The following is a 14,380-nucleotide window of genomic DNA, read 5'->3' on the forward strand; positions in this document are numbered from 1 at the left end:
GACTGTAATGCTGACATTTGTTTCCCCAGGCTGGATTCTCTGCCCTTCGCCCTAGTCCCGAGTATCCTGCCAGCTCTTCCGCCCTGAGTTAATTGCAGTTATAAAATTTCGTACCAGCAACAAGAAACCCGGCGGCCTGCCTACGCACCTAAGACTACAATTCCCTGAAAGCACTTCGGTGATCTTGCGTCCATTTAAGTTTACGTTCCTTCCGGGTGAACTTCCGGGTTACGTGGGCGGGGCCGAAAGAGTTCTCCAATGAGCTCGCTTGCGGACGGAGCGGGGCGGGGAAATGGTCCGGTGAGCGTCTAGGCGGCGGCGGCAGCGCCGACGAGGGGACAGCTGCGGGGCCGTCGTGGTGGGAGGCGTCTCTGAGCCTCGCCAGCCTAGCCGAGCCGGGTGGAGTCCGGCCGCTCACCCCTGCTTTCTCCCGGACTCGTTCATTCCCCCGGCGTCCGTGGACGCCGCTCCGTGTCCCCGGTGGGCACAGCAGCCCGGGCCCTCCACGCCCATGGCCACTAGCCTGAGGAGGCCCTCCTTCAGCTCCGGCTCTTCCTCCTCGCCCGACGCAGAAGACGAGGGCGTGCGCAGCACCTGTGAAGATGCTTCTATTTGCAAGAGGTGCCTGGGGGCTGGGGCCTGGGGGCGTGGGGCTGGGGGCTGGTGGGAGGCGAGCCTGTATCTGAGGAAGAGGCTTGTGCGCCAAGAGGTGCCCGTCAGGTCGCGAGACAGCTGTGCGGCGCGGGGAGCGAGGGGGGTCTCTTCGTGCGCGTCACACGTTCATGGAACGGGCGGTGTGTGCCGGGCACGGGGCCAGCCTGGGGATGCGGTGCCCGGGAGTGGGACGCTGAAGCGGCACCCGTGGTCTTGGCTTCTTGGAACCAAGTCTTGCTGGAAAGACAGAGGTGAAGTAGATAATAATAACGTTGGTTTCGATGGGTTCTGAGGAGTGCAGGTCTCCCTCTTTTAGAGGATACATTCCACTGGGGTTGTCATCATCCCCATTGTGCACCTGAAGCTCAGGTCAGTTCAGGGGAAAATGGCCTGTCTAGACCACATAATATTTGTGTGCAGAGCCCAAAGCTTTCCAGAGCCCTTGAGTGTGTGCACAAGAGCCTACCTGTTAGGGGGCTGTGTGGGGAGCATTGTGAGCACAGGTATGTATCCTGCACTTGAAAGCATGAAAAAGAAAGCATGAGGCTCAAGGGTACTCACTCCATTCCTTCCTTCCACAGAAATTATTGAGAGTTCACTCTGTGCCAGGCCCTTCCTTTCTACTGGTTGGTTGGTGGGTATTCAGTGATCAGGACACATGATGAGCAAGACTGACGTGGTGTATGACGTAGTGGACCTCACAGCCTGGTTGGAAAGGATAGACAGGGAGCAAATAAGTACATAAAGTAGATAATTACAATTTTGTGTTGAGTGCTGGGAAATACAGCATTTACCATTAGAGGTCGTATTTTAGACGATGATGTTTAAGGTTAGAACTAAAATAAATAAATAGTGCAGGAGAGCATTCAGAGAGAGCAAGAAAGGAGAGGAACTGAAAGAATGCCCTGGAAGCTGGGCCCGCATAGGGACTATAGGGTGGGGAAAACAAAGGCTGGCACTTTTTGTACGTTCTTGGAGACTAAGCAAAGTGCTTCAGAACATGACTCTGGAGCCAGACTGTGTCAGACGGACCCTAGCTCTGCCACTTAGGAGCTGTGTGAACTTGGGCGAGTTACTAAACCGTTCTGTGTCTCGCTTCCCTGATCTGTAAAATGGGGTGATCATAATCGGTACTTCATAGGTGAGTGTAAAGATTGAATGATATTTCGTTATTAATAAAGTACTTAGAGCAGTGTCTGGCATTTAGTAGTTGTTAGTAGTGGTTGATTAAATGAATGGATAAATACGTACATAGGTGTTAAAGGCTTGGAGACCGTTAGTGGTGAAATGTGTGGACTTAAATGGATTATACCCAACTTTATTTCTTCTCCAGCTTGCAGTTGCTACTGATCACATCTGTAGCACTGTTGAATTGGAAATAGTATCTCTCGTATCTACTGCTATTTGCAAAGAAAATCTGAAGTGCCGTCAGAATTATCAAAGGGAAATAAAATAGTTTTCAGTAGCACATTAGGGTTAGGCTTATTTGATATTGATTGGTTTTATTGGTTTATTTAATATCTGTTGGTAACATTTTTTGTAAACTTATTTAAAGTAAACTAGCTATAAAATAGTTCAGACACAAAGAAATGTACAGAGAAATAGTTTAACTAGAGTATGTTTTTCCTTGACTCTCTGTTGGATGGTTTTTATAATTTCAGCTCTTCTCTGCCTCAGTTTCCAATGCCCTCTGTGTCTGCAGATGTCTAAACATGTAGGGGAAGTTTGGGTTTGGAACTGCGGGGAATCTAAGGCAGTAGTTCCCAACTCACACTGCACATCACTGTTGTCTGTGGGGCTTTTTAAAAGAGCACAGATGCTCAGGGCCTGCGCTGGACCCACTGACTCAGAATCTTCTGGGATAGGTCCTAACTGAAAAGACCACACACGTTCGTCATCCGGAGGCATTTCATCAAAGGTTTTTTGCATGGGGTTTTCCCTCATCTGAAAAAACATGCAAAGAAATTGTGAGAATCTATAATATAATGTTTTAAGATCTTTTGCAAGACTCAGTGTCTTTCAGGTTCTGTGATACTGTGATCTGCATTTTTACTGTAATGTATTAAAACTTTAAATCTTGTGAAAAAGTCATGTTATTAAAGAAGGATTCCTTGTGTGAATCATGGGCAAGTTACCCACTTTCTGCCTCAGTCTCCTCACCTTTAAAGTGGGGATGATAGTGGTAACCTACCTTTTGGATGTGAGGGTTAAGTGAGATAATCGATGCAAAGCAGGTAGCGCAGGATCTGGCACAAAGTCAAGGCTTCCATAAGTTATTATTATATTAGTTTTGATTTTCCTCCAGTCTGAATAGTATTTGGTTGAAGTTACTGAATATGTTGTAGCTGTGGGTCAGGCTGGTGTCTGCCGCCGTGAGTTAAGCCATAAAAATCCCTAAAGTAACTTTAAAAAAGCCTGTCAGTCTCTCGAGGCTCCTACACTTCCGTTACTTCTGTTTTTGCTTGCTCCCTCCTTTGGAACAGAGCCCGTCTGGGGATCCTAATGAGGTCATCTGTCTCATGGGTTGTTGTGAGGATTAAATGTGGAGTGCTCGGCACACAGTAGGTGTCATCAGACCATCACCATCATTGTTGTCATGATGGCCTCGTGCTATCACTCCTACAATCTGATAGTTAGGACTCGTCAGATTGGATATACTAGGTTTATACCTAATAATTCCATTTGTTTCAGCAGATATCTGTCAAGCACTTACCATGATAGCTAACTCTCCCCACTCCCCATTCTCTCTCCTTATCTTCCCTGTCGTGCTGTGCCCCTAGTCAGTTCTCTACTCTTTTGTTTACCCATGATCCCCCCAAACCCTCCCAGTGTCCTCTGAAATTACCACTCCATAATCACCAGCCACCTCTATTTCCTCAGCCTCTCCTTAGTCCTTCCCTCCCTCTCTTTGCCTTGACCCTGGCCCTTCCCTAGGAATATCCTTTTCTTGAGGCCCTGTCAAGTGGTGCTTCTGTTTTCTCATACACTGCAGATCTCAGGATTAGCAGGTTGGAGATTTGTGTCTTCTCTGCTCTTTGTCCCCTGCCCCATTTCTTTGAGATCCATGGTCCTCAGCTGGAGCACCCTCTCTTCCTCCTCATTACTCTTTTCTGCCTGATTACTCCCCTATTTCATTGAAGATTTGGGTGCCTGGCCCACAGCCTTCCTCTCTGCCTCAATTCTTGCCATTATCCTAGTTCACATCAGTGTGCATGTGGAGGACCCAGTGTACACCCAGGGCACTCATTTTCTTCAAAGCCTCATCTGCAGTGCTGACCTCTTCTCATCCACCTGTCGCCATTCCCACCATGATAGCCTGGATTTCTGTTCTGAGGCCCTCAGCATCTTTTTCCATAGGACCTCCATGGTATTTTTTATCCTTTAGACGCTTCCTCTAGGCTCTTACCTCTCAGTTGAGCTCGGGGTTCATAATGTATCGTTCCGGAATTCTCTTGGCAATGCCTCCTCTCCCTTGCCCTTCAGTCCCAGTAAACCCAAAACCAAACTACCCATTTTTGTCTTGAGTACTGGTGATAGGACTCACAGAGCAGGGCAGCTGGGTACTATTTCGAATTCATGTCACCCCACCTCACCTGTGCCCTCACAGAGCCTGACCATTCTAGTATGATTCTCTTGTCAAGTCACTCTCCCATGCTCCAGAATATTTAATGCAGACGTTTTCCACAAACTTCTGATTTACTCCCCCCAACCCTTCATTCTCAAGATAATATGGGTGATGTTTTGAGCATGCTTAACATAGAAAATAGAAGCCTTCAGATTGGAACTCCATTCACTTCCTACAAGAAACTTAACCAACCAACCTATCCTACTGTTAGAGTTGCAATGTCCTCCAGCAAAGACCACCAGAAACACATCAGTAGGTAAACCAGTTGGGTTTAATTACTCTTTGTAATGAGGGAGGCCTCACATCATAGGGAACTCTGGGGCCTATCAGGATGAGGGCGTTAGAAAGAACTTACAGGATTTGGGCTTTGGGTGGATAGTTTGGGGAGGGTTCAAGGAAGCAGGGATTTGCTCTGGACTGGGTGCTGACAGGAGGCAGGGACGATTCTGTGATCGTGTAGCTCAATCAATCAATTCTAGAAGGAATTGTGACTAGAGTGAGACAAACGCTATAATTCATAAAGAAGCCACAGTTGCTCGCTTCAGCCAGGAGAGAGGGATGTTTGGTATTTTCTGGATGGCATGACGGCCTTCTATTTGTCTGTTTAGGCAAAATGATGAAGTGGTCTTGTTTTGTCTCACATCATCGCTGTTGCAGCGTGACCTTGTGCTGGTGTCTGTGAGAAGTTTATGTCCAATAGGTAAACAGCATGGTTTGTGTGAGCATGAGGCCAGCTTCTAACAACAGGAAAGCCTGGCTCATGGTGAAGTGGGGTCAGCAAGCCGAAGAGTCAAAAGAAAGATTTCTTGGACTCTCAAGGTCTGGCAGTAGTGCTCTTTTATTTAGATAATAGTGTGGAATAACATGGGGACAGGACCCATGGGCAGTCAAGAGCTGCTGCATGGGGACAGGACCCATGGGCAGTCAGAGCTGCTGCTGCTGCTGCACACATGGGTTGAGAGTAGGGCTAAATTTAAGCCATAGGTATGTGAGTTATCTCTTTACAAGAGAAAGGAAAGAATATGTAAAAAAAAGTTGTTAAAGTGGTATCAGTGCTGGTGGGGTCTGGTTATTGGGTGGTCTTATAACTTTTAGATAAGAATCAAACAGGATTAAGTAAATGGCAGAAGCCACCACCTTAAATATTATCTTCAGCTAAAGACAAAGGAGGATGTTGGTGGTGGTGGGTAACCATGAGGTTACCAGACAAGTGCAATAAACAAGACTTAAGTCCTTGCCTCCCCATTAAAAGTTTCCAGAGATAGGGTCATCTCCCTTCCTCCTGGTGCAGAGAGGGAGACACTCCCCGCAGATGGAGACTTCCTTCACAAATACAAATGTCTCTCATCAAAGGGCAAGCAAATTCCACTCCTCAGAGCTTCCTCATCTGCAGTTTTTAAAAGTAACCAGCCTAAAATAATCCTCATCAATGGTACCGGGCTAGCTCCTGGATGTCAGCACTGCTTTTCTTCTTTTCACAGTGGAGGAAGTGAGTCTTAAAAAGATAGGTGTTTGTCAGGCAGGAGAAGACAACATGACCTAAACAGCAATGTAGATTGATGCAGAGGATTATTTGCAGAGGATTATCTGCAGATTATGCAGAGTATTAGGAGAAGTGGACTTTCAGTAGGGGTGTGGGTGGCCAGAGAACTCCAGAGAGGTTGTCGGAGAATGAAATGCAGAAGTCCCAAGGTGAATAGAAGGTCCTGAGGGGTTTTAAGTGGAAGAACTGACATGATCTGGTGTGTGTTGTAGAAAAATCCCCAGCAGCCGTGCAGGAGATGGGGTGGTGACAAAGAGAAGGTCTGTGCTCTTTTCCTTCCCCACTCCCGTAGCCCTTGCTCACGTCTGCTCGTTCACCCGGTCTATTGCACCACGTCCTTGTTGTCGGACCTGCTTTGGTCTAACCCCCTCCTCCAACCCAGTGTTTATGCTGTGGCCAGGGTGATTTTGGGGAATCACAAATCTTGTCCTATCACTTTGTCACTTAAAACCTTTGGATGTCCCATCAACCAGAAGGTAAAAACCTACACGACGTTGCATGACACTACACCCTTCATGATCTGATCATGCCCTGGATACCCACCGCTGACTGGAAAACTCCATTTGGAGGTCTCAGAATGATCTCAAACTCATTATTTCCAAAACTGTCTTCAAGATCATCTTCATGTGCTCTCCTCCTCGTCACCTCCCCAAACCCAGTGAATGGGCTGTTCATTCAGTTCCCAAGTGCAAAAGGTAGGAGTCAGCTTGGAACTGCCCTTTCACTTACCCCGATGCGATCAGTCCCCCAGACCTGTTGATTACGTGTGCTGAACATTTCTGGAACCAACTCTTTTTCTCCACCTCTGCTGCTTCTATCTCACTGCAAGCTGAGGTCACCTGTAGTCTGAGCTATGGCACTAGTCCGCTAACTGAGGACCCTAAGTCACTCTTCCCTCCCCCAAATCCATATCTCCCACTGAAGCCAGAGGTTTGTAAAGGGCATATGTAATCCCTCATTTAATGACTTCTTGTGGCTGTGGGAAAAAGACCAAGGATTCCTACGTGTTCTCCACAGCCCTGCCTGCTCCGTCGTACTTCTCCAGCCTCACTTCACATCACTCCGTGCTTCCCTTTGGGGTCTCCTTTGTTCTTCAGATATGCCCTGTTCCTGCCTTCTGTGGGGCCTTTCAGCACGCTGCTCCCTCTGCCCACAAGGCTTTCTCCCAGCCTTCCTGTCTCAGTAGTTCTACATCATCTCTCAGATGGAGGCATCCATTCAACACTCTTTATTGAGTGCCTGCTCAGTTTCTGGAGACACTGTTCTAGTGCAGTTATAGTAGTGAGCAAAACTGGAGCTCTTATGGTGCATTTTTTTTCCAGGGGGCAAACAGAAAGGAAGCCAAAATACCTGGCATGTCAGGTGGAGGTAGATGTAGTGGGAGTGTTGGAAGGAGTTGTCACTGGAGATGGGATGGCCAGGGAAGGCCCTGCTGACAAGGCCAATGCTGGGGAAAGACTTGTGGGGGGTGAGGAGTGAGCCCTGTGGATATCTGGGGAAACAGTGTCCAGGTAGACAGAACAGAGAGCAGAGAGGCCCTGAGGCAGGAGCTGGCCTCCCCTGTTCTAGGAGCCACAGGCCAGCATGAGTGAGAGGGAGAAGAGTAGCAGATGGAATCTGGGAGGCCGTGGGGACAGATGTTGCAGGCTCTTGTAAGGCCCTAACTTGTGCTCTGAGATGGGAGCCACTGGAGGATTTTGAACTGAAGAAGGTGACGTGACTTGAATTTCCACAGGATCGCTTCAGCTTCTCTGTGGAGAACAGACCGTAGAGGACAAGGATAGAACAGGGAGATGAGTTAGTGGTACTGGAATATCCCAAGTCAGAGATGCTCGTGGCTTGGATCAGGATGGTAGTGGAGCAAGTGCTGAGAGTCGGTCAGATTCTGGGTCCACTTTGAAGGTAGATTGAGCTGATGGAATGCGTTGACAGACTGGATGTCGGGGGAGACTCAAGTGTCAATGATGACTGCAAGGTTTTTGGTTTCTCTCAGATGAGGAACCCTCAAGGAGGCCTCTCTGATGCCCGCAGTCAAGATCTTGCCCCTGTTATATGTCCTCATGACACTCTCTGCATCGCCTCTGTGGTCATCAGCCCAGTTGTAATTCAGACATAGTGTTTCATGTTTTTCTCTCTGACTAGAGTAAATGTGGTACAGAGCAAGGACCATGTCTGCCTTAATGCCGTGTGCATTGTAGACGCATAATAATTTGTCAGATGGCTGAAGTGAAGAGGAACTCAGTGTAGATGGTCAAGATTACCTTTCCTGATGAGGTCTTAAAATTCTGGTTTTCTGTTTTACTGGTTTTCAGTTATCTGTATGTTTTAGAAACCAGTCCAGGGGCTGTAAATCTGAAATTCCATTGTGAATATTACAGAGTTTAATTTGATTTTCCAATGGAATCGAAAAATGCCCCTCTTGACATGCAGGCAGGCCACAGTGTCACCTCTCAGGAAAGGCGGCCTTTTCCTGGGGGCCTCGGCCTTTCCAGCACACTAATCATATCTTCACAGCTGTGCCCCAGAGAGCAGGGCTGAAATTTTCATCAGAAATATTTTGACGACAGTGGCTGCTGCTTTCCTCCCTGGAGATGATATGTCACTTTAGAACTAGAACATTCTATTGAGGATAAATTAGCTGCCAAAGTTGCCCATCAAGAAAGTCAAATAAATTGTGGATTTTTCCCCTTTTAAAAAGAGGAATTAAATTTTGGAAAATATCTGTGAAAGATAATGATCTTAGATCTAGAATATTAGCATCACATCATTTTTTTCTCTTAAAAACTTTTTTTAATTAATTACAAAAGTGAACACTTTTTCCCCCTCAGTAGCATAATATGAACCTATTGTATGTAGTTTCACACAGATCCACTTCATTCTTTTTAATGGCTGCACAGTATTCGCAGTGTGGTTGTAATTTACTTGACTGCTCTTCTGTTGGATTTTTGCACGTGGCTTGAGTTTTCCTATGAGATGGATTTCAGGGGAGAAGTTTCTGTAAAATGGTTCTTGAAAGAGGTTATGTTAGTTTTCATTCCCATCTGTAGTGAATAAGATGCTAATCACCGAATATTCTTAGTTTCTTAAATTGTTTATCAACTGGCAGCTGGAAAATAATACTTCTTTTTAATTTGTATTACTATAATCACTAGTGAGGCAGAATTTTTAATCTGCTCACTATGATTGATATTTTCTATGTGAGCCCTCTCTCCATATCATTTTCCTAGTGGGCTGTTGTCTTTTACTTGTTTGGTTATTTGTGTTTTTATTATTGATTTGTAAGAACTTTTTATGTCAGGGATAGTAATCTGTTGCCTCTGTATTTGTTGCAGTATTTTCTCTCAAACTCATGCTTGTCTTTCAGTTTAGCTTGTATGGTACATTTCATAATACAGAAATTGTGAATCTTTACGGTGCAGAATCTGACAACTTAACTTTATGGCTTGTGGATTTCAGGTAATGCTTTGAAAGACCATATTCTCGATCATTCTAACATTTTCTTGTAGCACTTTTATGTTTTTGACTTTTATGCTTAGATCATTCATCTATCTTTATTATTTTATATATTATAAAGTAGCAGTCTAACTTAATTTTGTCTCAAATTATTAGCCAGTTGTCCCTACACCATCTATTGAATGGTCTCTATTTTCCCATTGATTTGAAACATCACTTGGATTATATACTAAATTCTTATATATATTTTAACACAGCAATGCATTTGTCATTCTTGAGTTCCAGTTGAAATTGCTTTTTTTTCATTTTGATGCCTGAAAACTTTGACTCACAAAGTTACTTAGCTGTGAATTGATTCAGAGCTCCCATAGCTTGTTTCACAGGGTAAGAATAGGTTTGTACCGGGGAATATCAGAATTTTTTAGTCTGTTTGAGCAGCTGTGCTCCAGGAAGAAAGAAAAGGAAGGGGTGCTAACAAAAGACATGTGTCTGAGTCTGTCCCTTTTCATCAGGAAAGCAATAGCTTTACGGGAAACCCTACCCTGTAGGCTTCTATGTACTTCTCCTTAGCCAGAACTAGGACATGTGGCCCCACCCCTGGCTGCAGGAATGCGTGGGGAGGTGAGAATTTCTACTTGGGTAGATTGACACCTCAAACAAAATTGGGGTCCTCTTCGTAAGGAGAAAGGGGTGAGTGGATATTGAAAAGGGAACTTGGAGGGTCAACTACATTTCTCATCTTATCTTTTTCCCCCCAAATTTCCCCAGGTATTCTTAAGAGAAATTGGGGGGTGGGAGGTGGGGGGCGGGGAAGAAGAGGGAGGTGGAGGGAGGGGGAGAGAGGAAGATAATTTATATAATAAAAAGCTCAAGTTGTCAGTGTTCAGTTTGATGAGTGCTGACAACTGTATATATCTGTTACCACCACCAGAAACAGGATATAAAATATTTCTGAAACTCCAGAAATTTCCCCTGTATCTCTTTCTGGTTAGTCTTCCAACCTCCACTTAACAGTCCTTTTCTGATTTCGGCCACGATTGATTAGATTCGCCTATTCTTGAATGTCATGTCAGTGGAATCATATGATATGTATTCTTTCTGTGTCTTCTTTCACTCAACGTGTTCTTTGAGATTCGTCCATGTTGTGTGCACTGTCAAAGATCAACAAAGCCAGATAGTAGTTAAAGTGGTAAGGACAGATTTTAATCACTAATAACTACTGCAATAAAGAAAAGACTCCAGTGTGAACTAAACCCAACTTTGATTTGTCCAGAGGGCATTTTAAAGGGAGAATGAGGGAGTAAGGAGAATAATGAGTAGAGTCAGAGAAGAGAAAAATTACGCAAAGTGGGAAAGAGGGATCGGTCCATGTGAAACCATCTGAAATTGCTAACTGGAAGACTGGGGCCCTATCTTTAAGTGTTGCTTGGAACAAACAGTAAATGCTTTTGCCAGCGTTGAGTTTTCTTAGGCGGGCACTCCAAGGGGGACTAGCGTCATCCTAGGGGTGTGGCTTTGAGCTGTTAGAAGCTATCTTAGTGTTTGTTCAAGTCTTTATAGAATAAACCAAGTTTGAGGCCTGTCGAGAAGAGGGCTCAGGGGAGCCTGGCTAGAGTTTGGTCAGGGAGAGAACCTTTGTCAGTGTAAAGTAGTTTGCTCCTTTTTATGTTGTGTGAATATACTCTGATTAGTTCATCCATTCACCTGATTATGGATGAGTTGTATCCAGTTTTTGGCCATTGTGAATAGCCTGCAATGGACATTTTATATGTCTTTCATTTCTCTTGGATAAATGTCTAGGAGTGGAATTGCTTAGTCAGAAGGTGGGTATGTATTTTAATTGCCAGACTAATTTCCAAAGTGGTTTATCAGTTTACACCAGCAATATATCAAAACTGCCATTGCTTCATATCCTTGTTAACATTCGGTATTGTCAGTGTGTGTGAAATAGCATTTCATTATGGTTTTAAATTGCATTTCCCTGGCAACTAACGATGTTAAACATCTTTCTATGTGCCTGTTGGCCATTCCTGTATCTTCTTTTGTGAACTGTCTTTCCAAAACTGCGCATTTTTGATGATGTATACATGCACACGTGTATATACGTGTATGTGTTTTATTGTACATGTGTATGTATATACAAACAGGTACACAAGCACACTCACAAACAGATACACATGACGTAAACAACTGAAGTGTTGGAAGAGGGGTCTAGATCAGGTGGGTAAGTAGGTTTGAAAAGCAGCAGAATGAAGTTCTCTGCAAGGTTGCACATCTTGAGGAAACTACCTTAACATCTGTCTGTAAAGCAGTGCCTTCCTTGTAGGCTTGTTAGGAGGGTTATGTGTTCCTATGTGTTAAGCGTTTAGAATAATGCTTGGCGCCTAGTGAGCACTCATGAGTGTTGATTAGAAGTAAAATGAACCAACCCAGCCTTGATCCTCATCAGACAGCGAGCAGAGAGGGCACCTTCTCGTGCCCTGAACCCTCTGATGAAGGGATGCCTATGGGAGGCTTTTTCACACCTTTGCCATGAAATTCCCATTGTGGCAGTTGACACCCACGCAGATGGGACAGAGTCAGTAAATCTTTCTTGGATGAATAGACAGAGGTTGGGCCAGGTCAGTGTTTCCCACGGGAGGAATGTGAGATGGTTTCAGGCGGTACACAGACTGGTATTTTAAATTTAAATAATTAGGTATTTATTACAGAATGCGTTAGGTCTGATATGCTACCAGATATCTTCTTCTGAGTATTAACAAAAAGGTAGTTGATTTCAAGACATATTAAATTGAACATGTGGTATGTGAATGTCATGAAAATTTTTAGAGTAGTAGTGGATTGAATGAAATTGAGAAAATCTTTGAGGTCTGTCTAAATCTGAGATATTTGATTCTTTGCATCTGGGTTTCAAACATGAAATTAGGACATACAAGTAGAAGGGATGTTCTCTGGGTTTTGGGAACAGAGGACTAATGGGAATGGACAGCAAACAAGATGCACAGGATCGTGGTATGGAGATAAGTAGTATTAGATTTTTGGTATCTACTTTGGACAGTCTTTATGTATATGTATATGTTCATTCTAGCAAAATTGGGAACATCCTGTATATGTAATTTTGTATTCTGCTTTGTTCGCCTGATGCGATAATTCCAGGTTCAGTATTCTTGTACAAAAATCTTTGTGTCCATTCTTGTTTCCTTAGGATAAGATCCCAGAAGTGGGGTTGTTCTGTCATTGTGTACACATGCTTTTCTGGCTTTCTGTACCTGTTGCCACGGTGCCTTGGACGTGCCTGTGCCAGTTGATTGTTCTGGCGGTGGTGTTGAGTGCCATCCTCCTCAGCCCTCTCCAGCGCCAGCTTCTGTTAAAAAATAGTTCTGTTGCCAATTTGATAGAAGTACTGCTCTCTGCTTTTGCTTTCATTGTGCTTTTTAAAAAATTATTGATAGAGCTGATATGTGTGTTCATTGATCAGTTGGATTTCTTTTGTGAATTGTTCTTTTTTTTGTCTTTTGTCCTTTTTTTCCTTCTTGGATATTAGGGGTTTTTTCTTACTAATTTACTAGTCCTTTATACCGAAAGGATGTTAATACTTTGTGGTGTGTCACAGATATTTTTCCTAGTTTAATATTTGCCTTTTATGTTTGTTACTGTTTTCTTCTTGTGAAGCAATGCTGTGTTTGATTGATTCTGTGACACATGTGTTCTTGCCTTTTAACTTTTTTGAAATCAGATGTGATTTATTCTTGATGTGTCCTGCAGTCACTGTCAGGTTGTGTTAGATTTGTCATTACCTGTGCAAGTGGACATGGTCCTTATTCCTGGTGGCAGGGCTGGACCTCTGCAACCACAGCCCCTGGATGCTTTTGTCCCCATACCATTTAAAGGCCATTTGAAGAAGGAGCACAGATCCTGATTGCTGTTTGAAAACCATCCATTGATACCTTCTGATGGGATCAAGAAAAGGTATCAAAACTTACAGAGTGAGGGGCAGCAGCTTGGAAGAAAATCTCAGAGAAAGATGATGATGGTCTTTTAAGAAATGCGGCGTCACCAACACCCTCGATGGTATGAAGGTCGCTATTGTGTGGAAACTCACAGATATCCTGAAAGTGAAAACTTAATCAACTTATTTCCCTCATCTTTTTCTTTTTGTGTGTGTACAAGAGAGAGAGATGATGGTAATCTGTTTAAAGAAGTCTAAAGGAGCTTTTTCAATAACCACAAAATTAAAATTCTAAGCGATAAGAAAAACTAATCGGCAGTGTATTTTCTTTCTTTTTTCAGTCTTACAATTGATTGCATCTTAGATATAATGAGATATGGCATGTAGTTGTTAGTGTACAAATTTTAAAAACATAGATACATTTAAAAAAACCCAGAAATCTCAGAGATAATCATTAACATTTTGATACCAATTAGTCCTCCACTACTTCTGTATTTACAGACATACACATATGAAACTGGCAACCAGTTAGCCATTGATGATTAAGTAGCTAGGAACTAATATTCTTTTTCCTTTTTGCAATTACTGATTATAGCTTTTAGCAGTTTATCCTACCCATTGTTAACTGTGCTGTTTAGGCAGTATGCTATCTGACTCCCTCTAGGTTCCTATAGATAACATCTCCCTGGAGCCTGGGTCACCATGGTAATGGGTGTTTAAACTGTTTTTCAGGAATTAGAACCCCTTTGTCCACTCCAGGCCAGTTGAGACCACCAACTCATCAGCTGGACCCACGCAGATATCTGATAGGCGACCTTTTGATGTCAGGAGGCTAAAAACTCCATCCTCACATCATGTTCACACTGCCATTTTGTGAGCATGTGTCCTCTAAAGAGGCATGAAGTCTGACTATGCATGCACACATCATCAATTACTTCACCTCTCCTTATCTCCACATTTCAGACCACCTTGCCCCCCATCCCATAAATATCCTTGAGTTCCTATTTTCGGGGAAGTGGATTTGAGACATGCTCTCGCTTCCTCACGTGGCTGTCTTGTGATTAAACTCTCTCTCTGCTGCAATCTCGTCATCTCTGTATTTGGCTTTCCAGGTGGCAGGCAAAAGTGAGCCTGGCACGGTAACACACCTATTTGT

General features: G+C 44.0%; 1 protein-coding gene across 2 annotated transcripts in view; it reads left to right on the forward strand.

Annotated features, from left to right (window-relative positions):
* Positions 1–267: 267 nt before the first annotated feature.
* LOC138924622 (leucine carboxyl methyltransferase 1-like) overlaps positions 268–14,380 on the forward strand; it is a 28,360-nt gene continuing 14,247 nt past the window's right edge. For both annotated transcript variants that reach the window (XM_070269701.1, XM_070269702.1), the window contains exon 1: positions 268–621. In XM_070269701.1, coding sequence (XP_070125802.1) covers positions 512–621 — 110 coding nt within the window. In that variant the 5' untranslated portion in view covers positions 268–511. The remainder of the gene's footprint in view (positions 622–14,380) is intronic.

The sequence above is a fragment of the Equus caballus genome, chromosome 6, assembly GCF_041296265.1.
Source record: "Equus caballus isolate H_3958 breed thoroughbred chromosome 6, TB-T2T, whole genome shotgun sequence".
Classification (NCBI taxonomy): domain Eukaryota; kingdom Metazoa; phylum Chordata; class Mammalia; order Perissodactyla; family Equidae; genus Equus; species Equus caballus.